The 25709-nt window shown below is 37.8% G+C and overlaps 1 protein-coding gene across 1 annotated transcript in view; it reads right to left on the reverse strand.

Moving 5' to 3' along the window:
* Positions 1-25709, reverse strand: part of LOC149083922 (uncharacterized) — an 87452-nt gene that overhangs the window by 31416 nt on the left and 30327 nt on the right. Inside the window, exon 2 of the mRNA XM_089234301.1 lies at positions 7749-8059. Within this exon, the coding sequence (XP_089090427.1) occupies positions 7749-8059 (311 nt within the window). The remainder of the gene's footprint in view (positions 1-7748; positions 8060-25709) is intronic.

Here is a 25709-nt window from a genome sequence, read left to right on the forward strand (position 1 = left end):
TTTTCTGCTGTTACATAGCTAACACGAACACAATTTTCAGACTGTTCATTTCTACCGAAGAATAAATGACTGTTGGCAGTTCAGCTTCGATTTCAGTTCATTGACTTTTTCACTTAAAAAAAATGTCCCTCCAATACAGAATACTTCGCACTATGCTTGGTATCGTATAATGTCTCTTAATATTGTATTCTTCCATAATGGCTACGCTCTCATTGCAAATTAGACAAACTGCTTTAGCCTTCTGTTTGACGGAAAAAAAGGGATGACCACTTTTCTCGGAAAAATCTCACTTTTTCTTCAAATTTCCTTTTTCCGCCATCATGCACTCATTTAAAGACTAAAAGGCTTCAAAGACCAAAAACACAAGTAAACGAACTGTACCAATATTGTACTAATCCCTTGTTCCAACCAATCAAGATGCATACGTCCACCTGCTCCTTTCCCAACCATGCACCCAAGAAATACGATACAATGGGAATTTCGTTCATTTCTGCTTTCTCCCACTCAAGCAGGATGGAATGTACTCGAAGTTACATGGTGAAGAAGTGTGTATGCGTTTAAGGCTTTATTAAGAAGCTAAATACTGTACACTGGTCAGTGTTATGGAGAATGGGAAAAATGGACTGTGTAGTGTTTGTTTTTACGTGTGGGCCACATATGAACAAGGAGTATTTACGTGTGTGTGTAGTAATGTTATGGAGATTGGGAAAAATGGAAGGTGTAGTGTTATTATTTTTGTGATTATTATTTATTATACTCATTCGTCATATATACACACACACACACGTAAATACTCCCTGTTCATATGTGGCCCACACGTAAAAACATCAGTCTGTGCTTGTTATGAATCTACATGAAGCCACGGGTTGAAGACCCCTACGTTAGTGTGTGTGGAACTCACGGCATGTGAGTTTCACATGCCGTGATTCTGAAGCACACGTGCTCAAACCCCACGGCCAGCTGGCCAAATGTGGTCCTTACTTGATTGACTTAAATTTACACATCACTTAGATGTTCCAAGGCACACTTATACCAGGTCACTGCGGATCTTACGAAGCACCGCGGTGTCACTCAAGTGACCCGCGGCACATGTACAGGTCACTTACGCGGCTAGCAAGCAGCACGTTTTACAGATGACTTGAAGGACTCGTGGTGAAGTTTCGCATCACCTGAGCGGCCTGCGACACGATTGCAGATCGCTTGAGTGACCATCGGCATGTTCACAGATCACTCGAGTATCACGCGGCATATTTCAGGATCCGTTGAGTATCGCGCGGCACAGTTCAAGATCACACACGCAGCCTGCAGCACACGATCACTTAAAAGACCCGTGGTGTAGTTTCATATCGCTTATGTAACCCACAACACATTCCTAGTCCACTTAAGTCGCCCACGACATATTTGCAGATCATTTGAGTAACCCGCGCCATATATTTTTAGCTCACCCACGACACAGTCCCAGAGCACTTAAGCGACCCGCGGTGCAGTTTCACATCATCACCCAAGTGGCCGATAACCTACAGATAAAACTGCGGACAAATTTTCAGGTTACTTGAAAGACCCACGGAATATTTACGAATCACTTGAGTAACACGCGACATATTCACAGATCATTTGAGTAACCCTCGGCAAAGTTACCGATCAGTCGCAACATAGTTCCGGAACACTTAAGTGACCCGTGGCGCATTTATAGATCAAAAATGAGCCGCGGCCCGCTTACTTAAGTGAACTGCGACACATTTCCGGATTGCTTAAGAGACACACACATGCGCGCGCGACATATCTGCAGGTCACTTGATTAACCTGTCACACAGTTTCAGGGCACTTAAGAGGCTCGCGTTAAACGCGGCACACTCACAAATCACTCAAGTGACCTCTACGATTTACATAATTTTTGATTTCCTTGCACTATATGCAATCTTTGACGTATCTATAAAATTTGGTTTTACCGGAGATGCCCTGTTCCCCCCCCCCCCCGGGGGGGGGGACGAAGTGCTGACGTTGCTTCTTACGACAGAGCCTGGGTGTCTCGCGGTTTCTCCAGTTCTCCAGTTCTACGGAGCTGTTCCAGATCACTTAATGGGCCCCGCGACGCATCGCCAAACTAATGAAGTGGCCTACACTCTGCTAAAGGTTTTGGGAATGGAAAGTGATTTCGAAAACCCCACACACCAAGTGGGAACGTGCCGCGAGTGGCCGCAGAAAGATTTTTTCGAGTTCAATTAAAAACATCGCATATTTTTTCACTCCAGTTGTAGCCAGAAATCACTAAAGATCGATCACCTCTGGTCGAGATCACAGATGTTCAACCTTTTATGACATTTGGCGCCACTTCATTGGTTCGGAAATGGTCCACGGGCAGCCAGAGGAGTGGCGAAATTGACCAAATTGAAAGAATAACAGTTTTATTCCATACAGATCAGCAATTTCCTAACTTATTCTTTTGGGGGTGGAAGGACCAGACTTCTTAGTTCCCCCCCCCCCCTGCTACGGCCTCGATGTAGCGGGCCACTAAAGTGATCGGGAAAAGTGCCGAGGTTGGCTCAAGTCATCTGTAATTATGCCGGGGGGTAACTCAATTTGATCATTTGATCATTTTAGTCGCACCACGGTCATTTTCTGCACACGAGGGTTAATTAGACCGGGACCTACAATCAATTGCAGATTCCGAACGGCAGGTTTGCTTTTTATACTCATCGAGAGGTTGGTGCGCTAACCCCTCGATGGGGGACACAATGCGGTAGCAAATTTTTCTGCGCGGGGGGGAGTAACTCAAATGATCTGGAAATCTGCAGTAGGCCCCTTAAAGGGATCTGAAAACGTGCTCAGAGCCACTTCAGAGATCTGGAAATTTTCCGCTGATTGCTTAAGTGATTTGGAATTTTGCCGAAGTTCAAAATGTGCCGCTGGCGACTTAATGGATTTGGAAATGCGCCAAGGGCCAGTTAAGTGACCTGGAAATGTGTCGCGGGTCAGGTGAGTTATCATGAAATGTGCAGCGGAGCCACTAAAGTGATCTAGAAATGTGCTTCGGGCATTTTAAGTGACCTAGAAATGTGCTTCGGGCATTTTAAGGGACCTAGAAATGTGCTTCGGGCATTTTAAGTGACCTAGAAATGTGCTTCGGGCATTTTAAGTGACCTAGAAACGCGTGCGTATCTTGAGCAGGCACGTGCCCCTTCTTGCGTACACATCTGGGTCTACGGACGGGAACAAGCCCTCCCATTGCAATAATGTAAAAGAAAACAATTAGGACTGGTAAACGATTAAAATTTTCAACTGGTTAATCAAAAAATTTTAATCGATTAATCGAATATTTCTGAACGCAAACCATTCGTAACAAACGTAGGATTGTATACTATACAGGGTGTCCTGTAAGTACTAGCGCGGCCTTTAGCTCATCAACCGTCCGTCGTAAGAGGTGATTCCCATTCAAAAAAAATGCTCAACAGGTATTCAAAAATTACCCTGTACCAGTTTTGAGAGTGAAAATACAGTGTGTAACAAAATAAAAAAAAATCTAAATTTCACACGATCCCGCGTGCTCTAACTTCCAATTAGAAAGTTATTGCTCTGTCTCTCCTGATGCCCAAAAAAAAAAATCCCACGTTTCTAAGTGCATTATCCTTAGAGATACTTGAATTCGAAAAACGGGAGAAATTTGAGAAATTGTTGTTGAATCCGGGTAAAACACGGATTTTCCGCATTTAACGCATATTTTGAGCCTTTATTTTTAAACTCCAATCAATTGGAATTGAATCCTTCAATTTGGCCATGAAATTCCTTCCCAGTTTTTGTAGAATCGACACGTATTTTCCCTATCCCAAAAATTTTGATGAAATTATTGATTTGAGAAAATAAAATCATTATAAATTAACAGAAATCGATTTAAAAATGGCTGATAAAGTTATTTTATGTCGTGGTGGTCACTTAAATATGGTCACTTATCTGAAGTGACCATATGCTATGAAGAGAAACATAACTTAAGGAGTTGTCACCAGCCGTGAAGTCGAATTTTCAAAAATGACTTCAAAAAATATTTCAGTTGTTGATGGCAGCAAAAACTTTAGTTTAGTTAATAAAACTCTCTGAAACCGATAAAAATTCAACTAAAATTATCATTAAAATATGTTAATTAACTTAATTCAGTGCCGTCTTAAGGCATGGGCCTACCCGGGCACGGCCCGGGGGCCTCAAGCGAAGAAGGGGCCTCACAAAAATAAGATCTGGTTGAAGTTTTCAAGAATCTGCCTCGTACGGCCTCAGAAAAATCACTTGACCCGGGGGCCCCCATGATGCTCTTAAGACGGCCCTGACTTAATTACTTGACGAAACCGATTAGATGTCATAAGGGGTATTTGACCCTTAAAGTCGAATATTCAAAGATGACCCCCAACGAATCGGTACATGCGGGAATGTGCGTGTACGTGTAGTGAAACCTGACGTGAAGTTTTTTTTGTTTCTCTGTAATGCTTGTTATGTGTAGTGCTGCCATCTGCCACCAGTTTTTCTAACTATGAGTGAAGTGTTATGATTGAATGATTTATCGTTGTAGGACTGTTGCTCTCTGTGGCGAGACTTTTTAACGGGGAAATCGGCTCGCATTTGCGCCTTGAAGTTGGGAACCGCAGAAAACCAACTTCAGCCGACCATCACTGTGGGGTTCGAACCCGGATCCTCGCATCGCGAGTCCGTCACTATAACCACTCGACCACCACAGCGGATGATACCACCTACAGATGTAAATATCCAATTTATTTACTTTCTAATTAATGTAAAAATTAGTTATCTTAGTTTAATCAAAATAACTAATAATTATAATTTTAAGAAATCTCATGTACCATGTGTCAAAAAAATTTGGGGAAAATTATTATTATTATTTTTTTAAAAATATACAGTGGAACTTCGGTTAACGAGTTTAATTCGTTTCGCGAACGTGCTCGTTATACGAATCGCTCGTTATTCGAATCAAACTCTCCGATAGAAAATAATGGGAACACGGATGATTCGTTCCACAATTATGCATTCACATAAAAATGACTAATAAGAACGGCATTTAATCAATAATACAATGCAATAATAATAATATATATACATAATACAATAAAATACGTATATATATAGGTGGAGCCAATGAATTTTCAGAGATATTGACCTTAGCCTGCACCTACCCTTGGCTAGAAATCAGTGAACTTCCCTCTTGAGGAGAGGGCGTCTCAACATCATGGATATCCAGGAAAAGTTCAGGGTCGTCTTAAGAGCCCCATCGGCTTCTTCTCCCCTTCTTGGATACAGTAATTTTTCTAAGGACCCGTACTTGGATAGAAATGCCTGTCTAGTATGCTATTCACATATTCAAGGACCGTTCGAGGGTGGGACAATGTATTAAGACGACACTGACAAAGTGTTCGGAGGTCACCCATACTTGGCTGTAGAGAAGTAATAGTTTACATATTAACTACATCCAGAAATTGTAGTACCAGATCTCATCATGTGCCCCCCCCCCCATGGCCCGGGCCCTACCTATATGGGGCCCGCGGAATTAGATGGTCCTGCTTCCATGCTGTGGATTCAGAAAGTATTACATATTCTCACCCCGGAGTTCAATTGAAATCGATCACCTCTCTCTCTCTGTGGGCCCCTCTTCAACACTCTTGCCGTGGTTTCCATTCATCTGATTTTCACCTGTGCTCCCCCACCCCCGAAGAATATCGTATCGCAGAGACGCTACAGGGCCATATGGCACCATGTTGAGAACCACTGCAATCTAACACGTTAATACAGTATATCAATCATTGACCGGAAATATCTGCTGCCACCTACCGAATAAAACTAATATGATTTTGCAATAAATATTGGTAAAAGGTTTCCGATTAATGGATTTTATTTAAAAAAAACAATACAATATGATGTAATAAAATATTTTTTTAAATAATAATAGTTATTAAATTGTCAAATTTGCGGGAAAATTTTAACGGTTAATGTTTTTATAAAGTAAAAAATATAAGTAAATTTGCGAAGTACTGTCGTCCTTGGTATTGTGACGTCCTCTTTAATATCAAATACTCATTAAAGTGGAAAGGATGACATGATGAGCACGGAAAAGACGGTGGCGTTAGACTAAATTTAATGATATAATATTACTGTACATAAATATTGATGGATAAAAATTTTTTAGTAAATTAAATTATCTTTTATATATTATTACTTTTTAAAATATTATCAATATGATACAATATTTTTCTATTACTTTATCAGGTTATTCAGGAGCCTAGCAGCAACTTCAATCGGAAAATTGTAACAGTTTTACTCGATAGGCGACAGCAAAAGTTTCAGTGAAATGATTTTTCTTTGCATCTTATATAATACTGCAGTAGTTCGCAACCTGATGCCATGTGGCCCTGGGATACTCTAAAAGGGGGCCACAAATAGAAACTGGAGTCAGGACAAGTGCTGAAGGGGGCCACACACACATAAAAAGAGAAGTGAAGAATTGGAGCTTTCAAGTGAAATATGTACATTATATATAATGTAATAACGCCATAAACAAACATGCGATACGATAATGTATACAAATTAACTTACTCTAAACAACGAGAGAGAAGAGGACTGTCTCGTGTTGGACGATTTTCGGACTCACTGTTGTTTTGCATTCGTATTCTTTTTGTGTGATTTTAAAAAGAACGTATATATACCCAATGACACTTGCTTTTTGCCTCCTTTTTAGGATTATTCGGAGATGGGAAATTGCATTGTCGTTGAACAGATTTATTGCTTGCTTTACTGCGCTTCTATATCATTGGTACTTTCCAACAGAATTTTGCACGGATTCCCACATTTTACACATATCTCTAATCACATTTGGAAAGTGAGGGACTTCCCACTTCTCTCTTCCTCAGAAAAAGATACCTTCTATATAAGCTCTCGCTGTTGCATGCAATGGGGGTCCATCAGTTCGTCTATGGTCAACTCCTGGCCAAGAATAATTTATATAAAAAACTAGCGCACATACGTGCGATTACAATGCGGCATTTCGTATAATAGTCACACTCAATTTTTCCAGTTCGGCAAGCTGACCAGACACTGTAGGGGAGAATGTTACCTATAATTCCACAGTACGTCTGTGCACGAAAGCGAAAAATCATCAGCTTAGTTGTGAGAACTTGACAATAAATAAACAAAGCACAAAATGTTTGCTCGTAATGCGAATCATCGCTGATTAATCGAATCAATTTTTTTCAAAATATTTGCTCGTTATGCGATTTGCTCGCTAACCGAACCGCTCGTTAACCGAAGTTCCGCTGTATTCATGGTCAGAGGAAAAAAAAAATTCAGATATGTAAACGAAATATACAAAGTTTCTGAAAATTTTCTTTTTGAAAAATCATAAAAAAATGTCATTGTAAAAATTTTTTTAAAAATACTATGACACTCGTTAGACCTTTGGGTTCCCGAAAATGTTCATTTCATACAAAAATTTTAATGAAAAGTATTTGAAACAAAATGTTAAACAAAGCGTTGCGCAAATGAAAAAGTCGATCAAAAATGGGTAAAGACATCTATGCGGTTTCATCAAGTAAGTAAAGTTAATTTATATACTTTTAATGAAAATTTTAGTTGAATTTTTATCGGATTGATAGAGTCAACTAACACTCAACTGAAAATTTTCACTGAGATTAACAATCGATAATTTGACCGGCCCTAAAAACAATATCAATCATGTTGTATAAAACATTGAAGAAATCTACCTGAGTTTCAGTGACGTTGAGAAGTTTGGCCATTTCGGCCCTTTCGCTGGACGACAGGTACTTCTTGATTTCGAACTGTTTCTCGAGCTCGAAGATCTGTCGGCCCGTGAACGTCGTGCGAGCTTTTTTCTTTTTGTTCTTGTCGTTCTCCTGGTCACTGCCGCCGTCCGTCGTCGACGGCGTCGTCGCCGCCGCTGCCGACACTGATGCCGTCGCCGAACCGGATGACTGGCCTGAACCTGGACTCGTCACCGCTTCAAACTTTTTCGAACCTTCTTTTTTCCTTTTGCATGCGTTTTTGGTGGATTTGGCTGTCAAAGAATAAAGAAATGACGGAAAATAAATTAATTCACGTGAAAGAGAAAACAACTAGCATGAATAACGGACATAATTCATCAAAGCAATGAAGTGAGGGCGACTTAATTAGACGATCTGCAACAGCGCCGCAGGTTCCTTAAGTGACTTGTAAATGTGCCACGGGTGACAGTGCTCTGGAGCAACACCTTAGATGAATGGTAAATGTGCTGCTGGTTACTAAGTGCATGGCCTCCCATAACCTAGAGCAGGGCCCCTAGGTCGAGATCTTTTGCGGGGCCCTTTATGGTGAATTTATAGCGTGAAAAAGCAAAAAAACGATGAGAATCATCCCGCGCCCCAGGACTGGAGACCTGTCAGTCCTACCCTTGTGGAGGGGCCATGACTTGGTGCTCTGGAAATGTGACGCGGGTCGCTTAAATGCTCTGGGAATGTGCCTCGGATCACTTAGGTGCTCTGGGAATGTGCCTTGGATCACTTAGGTGCTCTGGAACTGTGTCGCGGTGAACCGTAAATGTGCCAGGGGTCACTCAAGTGATGTATAACTGCACCGAGGGTCACTCAAGTGATCTGGAAACTTTAACTATACCCCTAATTTTTTTACAAAATCAGGTTTGTTTTTACAAAATTAGGTTTGAGGTCGCGGGCCACATCATCAGATGACTCCGGCGACCAAATCTGGCCTGCGGGGCCATGAGTTAAGAATGTATGGCGGAAACTTTTCAATGCAGCTTGAATGGGGTGGCTTATTCCGGCGTGGGAGTATCGATCGAACGCTCACGGACTCCTCACTTGCAACAGGTTGAGAGAAGATGCCTTTAAAAAAAAAAGATACTCTTCATACACCCATTCAGCAAAAGAAATTTTTAGCAGTACAATGATTGCGATGAAATATTTTCCCCTCTGACATTTCAGATTATTTTGAAACATCTCGTTAATCATCGGAAATTTATATTTAAAAGTGGGGGAGAGGAAAAAAAGGTACTTTTCCCTACACACATAATACAGCATTTGTCCGCGTAGGGAATAGAGACGTTACACTTCTCCCGGCAATAGTGGAAAAGCAAACAGACGTGGTATGAAAAGGCACAGGAAAAATGCGAAAAGGGGAAAAAAAACACCTCTTAATACTCTTTTCTTGAGAAGTGGGAGCAAAAAAAGTAGAGAAAGAGAAGCTCCGAAGCTTATTTTCCGTGGAGCTTATTGAGTAAAAAGCGCAGGAGCAGCAGCACATAAAGAAGCGTTGAGAGTCGGTGTTGAAAACCCGTTTCTTTTTAGCAACAGATAAATGCCTCTCGAATTGATCCATAAATAGCTGCTGCTGCTGCTACTCCAGTGCAATTTTCTATTTTTTTTTTTTTTGCAAGTTGCCGACGGGGATCGTACACTTGCGAAAAATCACAGCGATGGTCGACAAATTACACGAAATTTTCAAGGGGGTGATTTCAAGTAAAATTCAAGGTAGAGAAACTATTCAAAAAGATCCCAAACTCTCTATGGATTTTCCCAGCAACAGAGGTAATTTCGAGGCAGTGACGGGTTAGAGTCGCTCGGGGGCCCCGGGAGCAATGAAAAAAAAAATATATGCAGTCGAGTCCCGTTATAACGAACTACGAGAAACCGGAGAAATCACTTCGTTATAAAGGAATTTCAGGTTGTTTTGCATTGTTCCTATGGAAACTTATTTGAGGGAGGATTAGAAAAGTGTTCTTTAAAACGAGATTTCCGTTATAACGGTATCTGTTGAAAGGGGATTCGACTGTATTGGGCACTCTAAATTAGGAAAAAAAGTGTGAGGTTTGTGTGTTTTTCGGAGCCCTTTCGAAGTCGCGGGGTTCCGACGTTATAATTCGCCTCTGTTCCGAGGCTATCGGTATCGCATTAAAAAGTTACATTTTTATGCTTTCTCGAATGAGACCTACTATGCGGTTTTCTTTTCGATGCATATATATACAGGGTGATTACAATTAAAGTTTTCGTACTCTGAGTAGTTTTTTTTCTCTCAAAAATTGCTTATCCGAATACAGACAGATTTTTAGGATATCTTGAGACCACTGGGGGTGAGGAATTTATGAAATAAAAAAAATAGTTAAATTTTCGACTACCAGGTGAAAAAGTGGCGCTTTTTTATGGCATCTTACATTTCCCCCATGGTCCATATAGCGTATATACCAAGTTTCAATGGAATGCATCTACCAGTACGGACGCTACATAGGTCTGAATGGTTTAAGTATACTGACTCTGCTACAGACTAATTGTAGCATGCACCCTGTAACGCATGTGAGTGGCCAAATAATGCTCAAGCACATGAATGACTAAAAGATTGACTTTGTGTGAATGTGTGTGTGTGTGTGCATGGGAGTGACCCAAACAGCCACTTAGATGTACTTGCAAGAGTGGAGGAGGGGGGGGGGGGGCAAGCGGGTTACAGCATAGTGCGGTGAATTCGAGGAAAGAGTAGTCAGGAAAATTAGGCTAAAATGGGAGAAAGGTGGTAAAATTCGAGCAGCCCGCGGGTGGCAAAACCATAAATGTGCCTCTTGCTATCACCATCCATATCGCTCGGTACCGTTCATCATATACATATACTCCAGGGAAGAAATATTCAAATCTGCTTTTATAGCATAGTAGTAGTGCACTCGTCCGGAATGCGGGAGTGCGTGGGTTCGAGTCCCCCCATAGAGGCAGAGTTGAATATTTCTTTCAAAAACCAAGCATCTGTATATAGCAGTCGGTTTTCTGTATATCTTGTATAAATATGTGGCGAGGACATCTTTCTCTACATTAAAGTAAGAGCTATAGGCTATACATACAGTAAAACCTCTGTTTAACGGACAATCCTCAGATGCAATCGCCCCTCTTTTACGGCCAAATTATAATATCCCCATGTATGATAAAAGTATAAATTTCAAACCCTTGAATAACGGTCATTCCCCCACTTTTACGGGCGAATATTTTGTCTGATCAGTGTCCGCAAAAGAGCGGTTTCACTGTAATTTTCAGTCAAATCCAAAAAGTCTACTAACCACTTCGTAAGCACACATTACCATCCTCGACTTTAATTTTCTTTCAAACCGAACACGGCCCAGACTCTATCGGCTTTGACCAATTTCAGCAATTGTCCCAGTGAAGAAGCGGGACTTAGAATTTTTTTTTATACACCAGGGGTTCTTAACCTACGGGTCGTTGGGGCTTTCGAGATGGGTCACACAAATCCACCAACAGCTAGGGCTCTTGTGAGCTACGCGTCCCGACCCAGACTTAATTCATAGGGACGAGTCATATAAATCTACTTATGGCCAAGGATCCTTGAGCTATGCGTCACGAACCGAACTTGAAAGTTTTGGTTGTTTGCCGGAGCTTCTGAGAGGGTTGCAGTACAAGTCCGCTTACAGTCAGGGATTCTTGAGCTATGGTTACAACCCAAACTTGATTCGCAGCGCCTTCTGGGATAGGCAGTGCAAATTCACGTAAGATAGGGATACTTGAGCTATATTTCACGACTCACAAACTTGATTAAAAGAACTCCCGAGATGGGTCGTACAAATTTGCTTACTGCCAGAGATTCTTGAACTATGGATCACGACCCAAACTGGATTCACAGGGACTTCCTAGATGAGTCCTACAACAGCTCTGCTATAAACGCATTTATTGCGTCACTGGTTTCACTAATTTCGAAAAACAAACAGTCCCATGGGTCGCGAAGATGATCTTCTTGATTATTTTGGGCTGAAAAAAGAGGTCAAGAATCCCTGTTATACACAGTCAAATGACACAATCAAGACAGAATCTCCTACACACCATCCTCGAGAGAAGTTCGGCGACGACCCCAGGATCCACGACAACATTTTGAGAACTACTACACCAGAGGGGGGGGGGGGTCTTCCACCTTAATTTAGCAGCGAGCACTGCCTATGCCCATCATCATCAAACGATGAGCACCCTCATGACAACTTTGACATAAGCATGCCTGAAATCTGTATAACTATCCTTGTGCGTAATTTTAACAGGTTTTAATTTTATCAAGTGCTCGCAAATTAGACACGAGCATAGAGCAGTCTTGGTGCTTCTGGGGAGCACCGTGGTGCTCGCGAGCAAGCAACAGGTTGAAGATGGCTGCATTTCACTACAGAAATTATATCCCCCCCCCCCACATAAAAAAAATTTTAATCCCTTAAATACAAGTATTTCCCAATAAAAGAGGTATTGTAAGAAAGTCCGCTTTACCCTCTTTCCTTTTTTTAAACATCGGGTTATCATTCTTTTTGAATTCACTATCGCTCAGGGGGGACATATTTTTTTCCTTTTATTCTTATTTTTATATTATATTTTTTCCCTGAATTCTCCTCTTTTTTATCAAATGGTCCAACAGCTGCTTCAAGGAGGAGGAGGACGCAAAAAAAAAAAAAAAAACCCCAGATGGGTTTCGAACTCGAAATAGATACTCGAGTCCTTTTACTTCACACAACCCATTTACGAATTTCTCCGCTAAGACTCCGGCTCGTTTATCATGTCCTGGTGTCTTTTTTGGCAAAAGACAAGCATCTTCGGTGGCTCTTGCTTCAACAATAAAAAAAAATAAATAAAATAAAATAAAATAGACACACGCTATATATTTTAACATTTTAACATTTTTTTGCCTTAAATATTTGTTGTTGTCTTTCCAAGGAGATACGCGTGTTAATAATGCCTTTGAGATCTAGAAGTGAATAGATGAATAGCGTTTCTGTTCCCAAGCGAATTGCCAAGTGCTTAGGGCTTCTTTTTTTTGCTCCGTTAAAATTTAACAATTTTTTTAAAGCTATTTCAGTGAAGGACTTTATTTTGTGTCTACGGAGCTATTTTCACAGTTTGAACAGGAGAGAGAGAGAGAGAGAGAGGGCAAAAAAAAAAAATTGTTTTAATGACCGTGCTAATGCGGGAGACGAGAGATTTCCACCGAAAGCACTAAAAACATACGGTGCTAATTAATCGAGGCTTTTTTTTTCCTTTCTGTACTGTATGTGTGTGTTTAAGCATTAGCCGGAGGCGGAATGGAATTCCTGGGGAATATTATTACTGCAGGGTGCTGTTGAAGACTAATTTCTAAGCCTTGGTTAATCTCTAATTCCACATCACATTCATTAAATGCAGCCCCCCCCCCCTTCTTTTCTTCAACACTCGTTTTTACGTACGAAATCTCTTAACTTCGTACCATTAGGGTGCAGTTACCGTTTTTGTTTTTTAAGGATTTGTTTTTATTTTATTTGTGTATGTTTTTTTCCGAGTGTTCTGGGGTTTAGATAATTTCACATTTCGGGCCCTGGCTGTTTATAATCTGATCGTGTCATTTCAGTGGAATTTTCCATGTGTTGTGTGAGTGTTGTTTTTTTGTTTTTTTTTTTAGAACTTGGATCGGTGTGATTAGAGGAGATAATACAGGGTGACGCGAGATATTTAGTCTCTTAAGTATTTTAGGGTATGGAAGAGTTTTACGTGTTTTAAATGGATTAAGGTTTCGGTTGGCGGATAATTGGATTTAGTTCGGTTTGCTCACACGCATTATACGTATTTCAAGTTCGCACGTACGTGGGGGGGGGGGGGGGTGAGAGAGCTTGCCACGTATTTCTTGGGATAAGGAATCGTCTTCGTATTTCGTGGAGTATACACACCCATGCATTTTAGGGGTAAACAAGTTTCCCAAGCATTCCAAGGAGTGTGCACGGCTATGCATTTTTAAGGGTAAACGAAGCTCAAGCATGTTTCAAGGCATACGCACACTATGCCTTTTCAGGAGTAAGACAATCTCCAACGCATTTCAATAAGTGCGCACGTATGTCCAGTTTTGCACATCTGACGTAAGGAAACCTTCAAAAAGTTTTAAGAAGTACGCATGTGTAGAACGAATTTCCTAAAGCTACTCATTTTTGGGCGTAAGCAACTTTTCTACACATGAAAAGGAGTACGCACGCTTGTGAATGTTTGGGGGTAAGCAAACCTTCTAAACTTGTCAAAAAGTACGCACGCCTATGAATTTTTAAGAGGTAAGCTAACCTCCAATACGCTTCGAGAAGTCTTGAACAAATTTCAAGGAATAGACACACAATGCATTTTTAGGACGGAGCAAGTTCCGTACACGTTTCAAACAGCACGCATGCCTGTGCATTTTTAGAAATAAGAAAATCTCCAACATATTTCAAGAATTACGCACGTATATGCATTTTCAGGAGTAAGAAAGCCTCCTACACATTTGAGCTCGTATACTTACGGATTTTAAGAAGTAAACAAGAATCTCTCTCCTAAAACTTTCAAAGAGTATGTACGTATGTGCATTTTCATGCGCAAGAGAACCTCCAATATATTTCAAGGAGTAGCTACTAGTAGTAAAAGTACTATATACTTTTTCGGTTAGTTGCAAATTTGAAGGAGTACCTACGACTACGTGTTTCTGGGGGAAAGCAAGACCCCCTACCCATGCCAATGAGTATTCATGCCTATGCATATTTGAAAATAGGCAAACCTTCTACACATTTTAAGGAGTGCGTACAACTATGCATTTTTAGGGGCAAGCATTTACACGATTCAAGGAATACGCATTCCCATGCATTTTTGGAGGTAAGCAATCCTCCTACATATTTCGAAGAATACCATGCTTTTGAATTTTCAGGAGTAAGCAGGCCTCCTACACATATCAAAGAATATTCCCACCCGTGCATTTTTATGAGTACGCAAGGCTTTTATACAATTGAATGAGTTCCTAAACTAACTGCATTTTTAGGAGTAAGCAAACCTTTTACGCATTCCAAAGAATATGCAGACTATGCTTTTTGTACGAGTAAGCAAGTCCCCACCAAATTTCAAGGAATATGCACGCTTATGCATTTCTATATGTAAGTAAGCAAGATGCCAACACATTTTAAGCAGTAAGCGCGATTATGTATTTTAAATAATAACAAGCCTTCTACGCATTTTAAAAAGTGTATACGCCTATGCAAGGCCGTAACTAGGATTTTAGTCGCCCGGGGCAAACATTATTTTGCCGCCCCCAGACCTTTAAAATTCAATAATTTTGTAATGGTGTTCTTTGTTCTCACCTAAAACTGCCGCCCCCTAAATTTTGCCACCCGCATGGCAGTTGCCCTCCCCCTGCCCACTTTAGTTACGCCTTGCGCCTACGCATTTTGGTGGGCCAAGCCACCGAAAAGCTTTGAAGGTTGTTTTCCGTACAATACTTTTGGCCTCCATAAAACTTGAGTTCATTCTGGAAGTTTGGAAATTCACGTGAATTGATAAAATTTCTAATTCTTTTACGATCACTATAGAGAGCAGACATCTTCAACCTGTTGCTCTCGAGCACCGAAATTCTCTCTAGATTTCTCATGAGTGCTCGATTTCTATAGCCGATTTCAAATTAATGATATTTGACTCCCCCCATCGAACACGTAATTCAAGATGAATAAAGAACTAGTACGATGTTGAGTTGTGTTTCAGAAAATGTCAGAAAACATCAGTGCTCTTCCTCTCATGTTGGGCACAGAGGGTGCTCGTCAACTGAAAGAGTTTGGAGGCCTTCCCAAGGAGATCGATTTTCAACCCCTGCGGCAACCCCTGCGATTTTCAACCCCTCATGGGAGTTTGAAATCTCCCATGAAAGTATTTCAGGCTCCTTTAAATTCGTTCAGAGGTGTTCAAACCTTTTTGAGTCGAGAGCACTGATCAGGCTATGCAGCAGAAGAGCACCCATATGCAACTTTCAATTCCGTACAAACATAATATGAACAAACGCAATTAGCATTCGATGGTTTAGTTTTCGCGTCTATCATGAAACCATGCTCAAAAATCGATCACTCTTAGGTTGTTCAGTGAGAACCGCGGTGTTGTTGAATAACTTAAAAAATCCCCATCGTAACCGAAAAAAAAGAGATTTTAGTTCAACAAAATGGTTAAAATTAGAGTTAATGGTAATTATAGATAATATAATATCATATCTATAATTATAATATATATAATATAATATCTATAATTATAATATATATAATATAATATAATATATATAATATAATCTATAATATAATATGTATAATATAGATAAAATAATTATCACAGAAATCGAATTTTTTTTTTTTCACGCCATAAATTAAAAAAAAAAAAATCCATCCATAATTGAATCCATAATCGAAATTTCTTCAAAATCAACATAACCAGAGACGCCTTCTCAGTAACATAATAATGCTAAACTACACAATATCGTCATTCCATATAATACGAATTGTTCAGAGAGAAAAATAAATCGACATAGAAATTTTTCTGCCTGAACCTACACTTGTTAAAAGATCAAAGGAAATAATTTGAATTCAAGAAATACAAGGACAAAAAAAAAAAAAAAAAAAATTCATAGATTATAGAGCAAAAAGAGAACAAAAATGTGGAGCACTCGAGCTAAAAATAAAAAATAAAAGAGAGAAATGAACTTTACAAATCATTTATTCGAACATAAAGCGTTTTGATGGTCTTCTTTCTCATATCTCCGACAAAGACATTATATTATATATAAAAATATATTTGCCGATCAAAAAAATAAATATATAAGAAGGACGTCGTTAAAAAGTAATTCGACAGCTACAACGAAAAATTCATAATATAATAAATAAAATACAAAAAAAAAATAAAAAAAATTACATAATAAAAGCGTAAAAATCATTTCACACACGAAAAGAGTTTAAAGCACGCCAATTTATTCTAAAGTTTTTATAACTGAGTACGCTCAATTTCATCCAAAGTCATGTCATAAAAACAACCTTTATAATAATAATAATAATAATAAAAAGGGATAAAAATAAGATGGGGGGGGGGAAAAAAAACAGGAAAATTGGGTAAATGATCACAGAATTCTGATGCGTTTTTGAACAATGATAAGAAAAAAAAATAAAATCCCTAAAAAATGTTTTTTTTTGGAGGAAATGTTTTCGAGTAATCTCTAGAAATTTTTAAAGGACGGATAAAAAAAAACAACAAAAATTGTAGATAAAGAGGGGAAAAATGCATTTTTTTTCATTTTTTTTTTTTCATTTCTTTGAAGGTAAGAGATGATATTAACAAGCAATTCCTTGGTTATTCTTCAAATCCTACTCGCGAACCATTTAAGCTTTAGTCAAAGGAAAAATGTTTTTCCCTCCTCCTTTTCAAAGCTGTTGTTTCTTATGATGACCGATTTAGGGAGAATTGTATTTAGATAGAAACTCTCAGATGATACCAAGATCCCTAAAAAGAACAAAAAAAAATAAAAATCTTTTTATGTCTTTATTTCCAGATATTCCCTTTTTTTTTCCTCGAGAAAAAGTTTTTTTTTTGTGAAAGAAAAGATATATGTATACCTAGGTTAAATGTGTACAAATCCTTCGTAGCTGCAATACTTTCCACTTTTTAGGTAATTCATTGGTAAGCTTTTGATAAGCTTTGTTGTTTCCTTTTTTTCTTGTGTCTTTTTATGGTTCGATTGTTTCCTTTATTTTTTTTTTTGGATCGTTTTGATAGATGTGTTTTTTTTTTTTTTAGGAAGCTCTTATACTGTCTCTTTTCTAGTATTCTTACATTACCTTTAAAGGGAAAAAGATAGGAGGGTAAAAAAAAAGGCGTTATCTGAGAATTTCGGATGTCTTAAAGATAAAAAGGGAGTCCGTGAAAAGAAGTTCTTGAAATGAATTAGCGAAATAAATAAATAAATAAATAAAAAGGGATTTTGAGTCGCCAAAAAATAGGGTCTATTCAAGGAATGTTTTTGTAAAGATAGATAATAATTCTGAATGCTTAAATTTTGTTTTTCCTTCTCGAAAATATATGATGAATTAATTTTTTTAGACGATTAAAATGCCGTTTATTTTGTAAGTCTTTGGTTCTTGAATAACGAATAAGATACGTATTTGAATATTTTGAAACTGAGGATTCGAGGGGTTAGGGAATGAACTTGTTTTGTGTAGTAGTAGTAGTAGTAGGTTGTGCAGTAGTAGTAGATTCGGTAGCAACGATTGTAACGAAACCTCGGCTATAACGTAAACAATTGGCGGTACCTGCTGATTCACATTGAGAAAAATGTTAATGAATAGTGCTTATAATATCGTCTGAATATTTTTCGGAACGTACTAAGGATTCGAGTATATACAGTCAGACTTGGTTATAACGATTATAACGACACTAGGACTATAGCTTCAATAACTTGCGGTCCCGGCTAATTTAATAAAGAATGTTAGTGAATCTTGTTTATAACGTCGATGTAAACGGAACGGATATAACGACACAATTTTGTCTCCGTTTACCAAGAAATTCCCTTAGAAATATCCCGTTTTTTCAACCAAACTTGCTTTAATTCCAATACCGAAATCGTGGATGAAAGCAATTTTCATAATTGATTATATATATACTACAAATATAATATAACTTTTATATGGCTACTTATAAGAATATTATTAGGAAAATAATTTTTCATCGCACATATTTTTTGATTGTAAAACACTTTTTTTTCCGAAAATAATTTTTGATTCCTCTCTGTAGCATTTCATTTCCAGGCAAGGTTTTCTTTAGGCGCTAATTGGCAATTTCGTATTTTGCAGGAATTGTGATCTCTCATATTTATGATCCCAATTTTTTCGATGAAATAGTGTCGCCAATAGGTGATGGTAATCGTGAAATAACTTCATTTTCGTATTTTATTGCATCTCAGTATATTTTTCACATTAGAAAATTGTCTTGGAAAAAGTCAACCTCGGTTATAACGACAAAACTTCGAGTAATCGTCGATGTCAGAATTAATCAAGTTCTACTGTATATGAGAGCAGGTTGGAGAGGAATAAAACTGACATTATCTGAGAATTTTGGATGTCTTATAAGTAAAGAGGAAGTCCGTGAAAAGAAATTCTTGAAATAAATTAACGAAATAAATTTATATACATAAAATTGATTTTCTGTGTGTCTGTGCTCTCTATACAAATCTACAATTGTATAGGTAGTTGTATACAATTGTACTACAATTGTATCTACAATTGTATATCTACAAAACGCATTGCTCCCTAGCAATGCGTTTCAGACATGCATATGCCCTTACAATGATTTGTCACTTCTTTAATGCTGCCAGTATTATGCATAACAGTTTGTGTCTTTATAATGGTTTGGTTTTTCACCTTTTCAATCGTCTCACAGCAACTGAAGAAAACCTGGTCAGCGCCGAGTATTATAGCTAGTAAATATAAATAAAAGGGATTTGGAGCCGTAAAAAAGGATCTATTAAAGGAATATTTTTGCAAAGATAGATAATAATTCTGAATGCTTAATTTTTTTTGTTCGAGAATATATGATGAGTTAATTTTATAGACGATTAAAATGCCATTTATTTTGCAATTTTTGTAAAGGCCGGTTCTTGAATAACGAATAAGATGAGTATCTGAATATTTTGAAACATACTGAGGATTCGAGGATTATTGAAAGGACTCGTTTTGCAGTAGTAGTAGTAGGCTCCGTCGTAACGATTGTAACGAAACCTCGGCTATAACGTAAACAATTGGTGGTCCCTACTTTAATTCAAATACTAAAATCAAGAATGAAGATAATTTCACAATTTATCAATTACCGTATTTTAACGTGCATATGGAATCATCGTGTATAAGGCACCACCTGATTTTTTGGGTTAAAAATTTGGGAAAAAATTGAAAAGATATATAGTCGAATACCGTTATAACGAAAATCTCGTTTAAGCTAACACTTTCCTGATCTCCCAAATAAGTTAGCATAGGAACAATGCAAAAAATCTGGAATTCCTTTATAACGAAATTTCTGTATAGCGAAGTGATTTCTCCGGTCTCTTGGAGTTCATTATAATGGGATTCGACCACATCTTACAATAGTATCCATGTACAAAGCATCCCCTCCTATTTTCGGGACCCAAAAAGGGGGGATTCCTTATACACGTTAAAATACGGTAGGCCTATATTTTAAGAACACGATTACACATAAATCATTATAATGACGAAATTTCAAGGAATTTTAAATATCGTAATTACCTAATTTGATTGTACAATGCATATGAAAGGAGATGGGAGAAAAAAAAATGACATGACGTTATCTGAGTATTTCGGATGTCTTAAAGATTGCATTTTTTCGGACGCCTTAAAAAATGGCGTTATCTGAGAATTTCGCGGATGTCTCAAAGACAAAAAGGGGAATCCATGAAAAAAGAAGTTCTTGAAATGAATTAACGAAATGAACAAATAAAAGGGATACTGAGCCAAAAAAAAGTCTATTCAAGGAATATTTTCATAAAGGTAGATAATGGAATGAAAATTAAAGCTAATTTTTTTCCCCCTACAGAAATGCCTGATGAATTGATTTTTTTAGTTACTGAAAATATAGTTTAATCGGAATTTTTTTTTTTAGCAGTCTTGATTCTTTAATTAACGATGTGATACGTGTCTGATTTTTTTGAAAGTATTCAAGTTAAAAACTTGAGTCTATTTCAGATCAAATAACTCATGAACTGCTGATTATAGGAACATACTTTTAATTAGAAAAAGTACACGAAAACAACGTGAATACTTTAGATATATTGTATTTCGTTTTTATATTAGGGGCCGTTTGCGCCGAGATAGTACATTAATTTTTTTTTTTCTGGAGTCTCTACAACTTACATTTGAAAAGTTTTCCTGTTTTTAATGGGGGGGGGGGATGAATTTTTAAGTGTAATATTCACCAAGGTATCACTCATTAAAAGTTTAAAAGTTAAGAGGCATCAGAGAATTTGTAAAAGATTTAATTGCCTGAAACTTTAAAGAATCTTTCGAATTTTCGTGCTTTTTTTCACTCGATTTTGTCCCTTAATGTATCGTATTTGTGTGTGTGTGTGTGTAAGGAACCTCTCCTGATTTTTTTAGGCTTAAAATTTGGAAAAAAGTATTGTTGAAAGATAACGTTTATTTTAAGATATATATAAAAGATGTGTTTTTCATCATAGAAAAACATTGAATTCCTAATCACTCTCATCTGATACATGACAATCAACAAATATCAATTTCAAATGTTTTTTTTTTTCATTATCATCATAAGAGTCACTCTCATCGTGAATTGCAAGGAATTGAGTTGTTTTTTTTTCCTCTGGGACATTATCCATGTATGAGAAACCCACTCGACTATTTTTGGCACAAAGGTGCTCCTTATACATAAATACGGTTAAAATACGGTACGCTGCTTTTTCCCTCATTGCCAGAGGTTTTTTAATTGAAAAAAATATCTCGACTTATATTGCACTTAGAAACATGGAATTTTTCTTCGTTGGGCTCAGGAGAGACAGGATTAAAGTCGTTTTGATTGGAAGTTAGAGGATAGCGAGACCGCATAGAAAATTAAATTTTGTATCTAAGTACATAAAAGGCCCCTTGTAAAATATGACTGATCTTAAACGCGCCCGTTATTTGAACATTCTTTCTAATCGAAAGCATGTTTCTATGACCAGCGGTTCACGAGTTATTTGATCTTAAACGGACTTAAGTTTTCACCTTGCATATATGGTTATGAAGGGACTGTAGATGTTGAACTGTATATATGTAACAGGTATCGTTCATGCAAGTAAGGCTGTGTAAGAATATTTGTGACAATGTTTTATAGCTCTCTCTGTCATTGCAGCTGTTTAACACATTACGACAGCATAACAGAGGTTTTTGATTTGATAAAGATCAAACAGATAATCGGACCTTGCCAATAAAGTTGTTGGTATATTTTGAAATATAGAATGAGGTGTGTCTGTTCTGATATGTGTTCACGTTTCATACAAATTTTGAGATTTGTGGATATGGTTGCAAGGCATTGTTTTGATAGGAGCTGTAGCTTTGAATTCTGCAGGAATTGCTATTGTAGTTAGAGCTTACCACCGTTAGGTTGGGTGCACACCGGTTAGACACGACAAGCTTAGTCATTTTTGTTCACATTGATTTGTTCGACGCAACGTTTCAATTCCCCTGATCAACCGATGTTGCGCCATATCAATCAACGTAAACAACAATGACTGAGCTTGTCTAAAGCGGTCTTGTCGAGTGTCTAACCAGTGTGGGCCCAGCCTTAGTAAGCGCGAAAGCTTCCTCAGCAGAGAAAATATGATAAATACTGTTGTTATTCCGATAGTTGAAAAGCAAAGAATAGTTGCCAGTCTACAAGACACTTGGCAATGGCAGCTGCAATCAGACACTGTGACAAATATCTTATGCATTTATCAGCCTTTCACAAACAGCGTGACATACTTGTTGTAACTATTAACTACATTATTTCCGGCTTTTGCAGAAACCATATAAATACTTTTTTGCCGAAAATCACGAATCTTCAGGAAACGCTGTTACCTGGGAAGATAGCGATGCTTCAACGGTGTCAGACATGCATCTTACTTGTTATTCAAGACTTATCTTCACGGGCATAAACCCCATCTCTGCCCCCAACCCCCCTATTTTTATATAGTCCACGCAACAATCCAAAGACTTCATACCATATAGGTATCAGCTGCTGCTGCTGCTGCTGTTTCTACGACTTATCTGACTCCCCAAATCTAAACTTACATATACGTATATTTTTCTCTTCCAGAACACTGAATTCCAAAACCCTTCGACTTGATGATTGATGTTTTCCTTATGTCGAGATCCATTCCCACGAATGCAACGATTCCATGGAAAAAAAAGACACATTGTCTCTAGAAAAGATACAGTCTATCACTGGATTCCTGAATAACAATGAGGAAAAAGCTCAGAGAAATATGCACCTCCGTTTATAACAGTTCAAAGCACACACACATATACCCGCGTCCTTACCATCGAATAAAGCTTGAAGGGAGAAGTCGCGGAAAAGTACCAGGAAATTTCAAGCTTTTTACGACGCCGCCGTTAGCATAAGGATATACTGTATATACATACTGGGATAGCGGAGGTGTACTATATACATCCACGATCTATCGAAATCCAGTGGTTACTGGTGGAGAGAGCAGCAGATTTGATCCTAACAGTCGGTTCCAATGTATTCAATATCTACGTAGGTACCGGAGAAAAAAAATATATATACGGTATTACTTTCGTCTATTCTTCAAAAACAGTCAAATATCCCTGATGAGTAAGGCGAGAAGCTGGAGATAGGGCACGAATATTTCGGTTTCCGGCGATATTCGAAATATATATATAAGTTGTATATATATGTATAAATAAGAAATATTCGCGCTTTTGTTTCGTGTGTTGAAATCAAGTGATAGCGAGGAAATATCTCCTATCTGTCCAAAAACGTCACTTCGCTCAATGGATTCAAAGAGAGGAGAAGAATATTCCTCACCAGATCCAGATCCCGAAAAAAAAAAAACTGGAACTATAGCAACGTAAGCCATAAAGATATATAAGTATTCAGATTTCGGTATCACACCATGTTTACTGTTACTATGTGCGGTCTCTAGTCCCTATTCTTGAACCTTAAACTCTGGTAAGCTGACTCAAGGAATATATATTAGGTACGATTTTCTTTTCGTTTTCATTCCCTATTTTTCTCATATATTCTCACGAGCCAGTTGAATATCTTTACTCATATCTCGATATAAAACTATATTTGGATGTAGAAAGTGTTTGGTACTTTTCCGAGGTCTTATAACTAGTTTTATTTGGTGTGGATTTCCGTGTTGTAACGAGATGGGATACGGAAAGCGTGGATGTGTGAGTGTGAGCATGTAGGCGGAATTTTTTAGTGTAGAAAGTGTTCGCTGTCACGCTGGGGGTTAGTCATTTTACTGCCCGGTGTAGGAAAACAATTTTGTGGGCCTTTTCCAATATATTTCTGTATCAGGGGCCTCCAACATTTTTCGAGTCGCGAACACTGCCTATGCCCATTGAGGCGGACACTGTTTACCGCAAAACGAAGAACATCTTTGGTTTTGGTTTGACTTTGAGACTGGAACTAAAACTAAACTCTCTTCCCCCCAACTCCTGACGAAGATCTTTCATATATACTGTATCACTCGCTGACTCACACAGAGAAGCATTTTCACGTTCAGTTTGTCCGATTCTTAGTTGTCTGATATTTGTGTCTTGGTGATTTGTGCTCAAATGTTTAATAAATTTGTGTTATGTGAACGCCTTGGCTTCAGTGGTGACCCGGACGTGATCATCACCAGACGAAGATCACTACTTACGAACAACTTTGACATATGTATGAATTATAAATCTGCATTTTTGAACTGAATTCTTCAATGCTATTTCTACAGGATGTTTCATCGAAAAATTGATCAAGTGCTCGTGAGCACGAAATCGGGCGCCACCATTGGGCACTCTTGATACTTCTTAGTGCACCATGGTGTTCGCGAGCTACAGGTTAAGGATGGTAGTTCTATACGCTTATCACCGTATATTCCGTGGAATATACAGGATGGCTGAGAAATCCTGAACATATTTTAAGAATCAACAAAAAAATCAACCGATTGACGTATGAAGATGCGGTTTGAGCTCTAAAAATGCTTACCATATTATGACCGTGACTGTTGAACGTTATACAGAGCGCCGAGCTCAAAACAGCCCTATTCTCTTTCATCATGGAGTAACGTAATATCACACTGATATAAAATATGACATAAAATGATAATATTTGAGGGGGGGGGAAGAAAAAAGAAAAGAAAAGAACACTTTGTTGCGGAAAATTGTCTTATTCATCAGTTTGTTACACATTTCATGTCTTCGTTCATGAGATTGTCTTAAACATTTCCTTAAAAGATCAACTATGAATGTTTGGATATTTACAAAAATGTATTTTTACACTGCCTGCAATTACAAAAGAATCAATTACTTATCAAAATTTGTGTCGTCCTCCGAAAAACTGAAATAAAAGTGCTGGAAAATTGGGGATTGAGATTCTTGAGTTTTCCCACTTATAACGTTCAAAAATATTGTCACAAAAATTTTCAGAAATTCGAAAAGTTAAAAAAAATCAAGATTTACAATTACCGATGGCTCAGCAAATTGCTAATCAATTTTTACCGACAGAATTTCTTTCGGTGAAATAATGAGCACCCATTATATTGGTAAACAGTTTTTTCAATGTGAGAATGACGTAGAAACTAAAAAATTTTCACTGTTAAAAAAAGTTGTCAATTTCAAATGTGAATTTTTATATTTCCCCCCAATAACAATTTTTAAGAGCTTCAACTTCCCTTCTCGCCAATAATTTTTCAACATTTTACTTCAATTTTAAAAAACGGACAAGGAATTTAATTCTTCCGTAAAGTTTTAGGTGAAACACAACTAGGAAACTAATTTCTATGAAACATTCTATAATAAAAACCACACCGACATTATCTTCTAATTACAATAAAATTTATATTAAAAAAAAATTACTAATCAGAACTATTATAATTAACCGATGGTTAATCGCCGAGAGAGAATAGTAAAAGATTTTTCCCAAAAAAAACCCTGCAAAAACTTTGTTTTTCATGGGGGAAAAAAAAATATTGTTCAGATAAATACAATACAAATTGAGCTCACGATCAGTTTTCCTATTGTTTCGAAATATGAGTCGGATATGAAGAGAGCGGGGGGAAAAAACCCCCCCATAAAAGGCATGATTGATAAAAACACAAGAAAATCGAGAAGAATCACGTCATTTTCGTAAGTGGTTTTT

The sequence above is a fragment of the Pholcus phalangioides genome, unplaced genomic scaffold (genome assembly GCF_987345545.1).
Source record: "Pholcus phalangioides strain wild (caught in Gottingen) unplaced genomic scaffold, Ppha-v1.0 ptg000008l_1, whole genome shotgun sequence".
In the NCBI taxonomy this organism is placed as follows: domain Eukaryota; kingdom Metazoa; phylum Arthropoda; class Arachnida; order Araneae; family Pholcidae; genus Pholcus; species Pholcus phalangioides.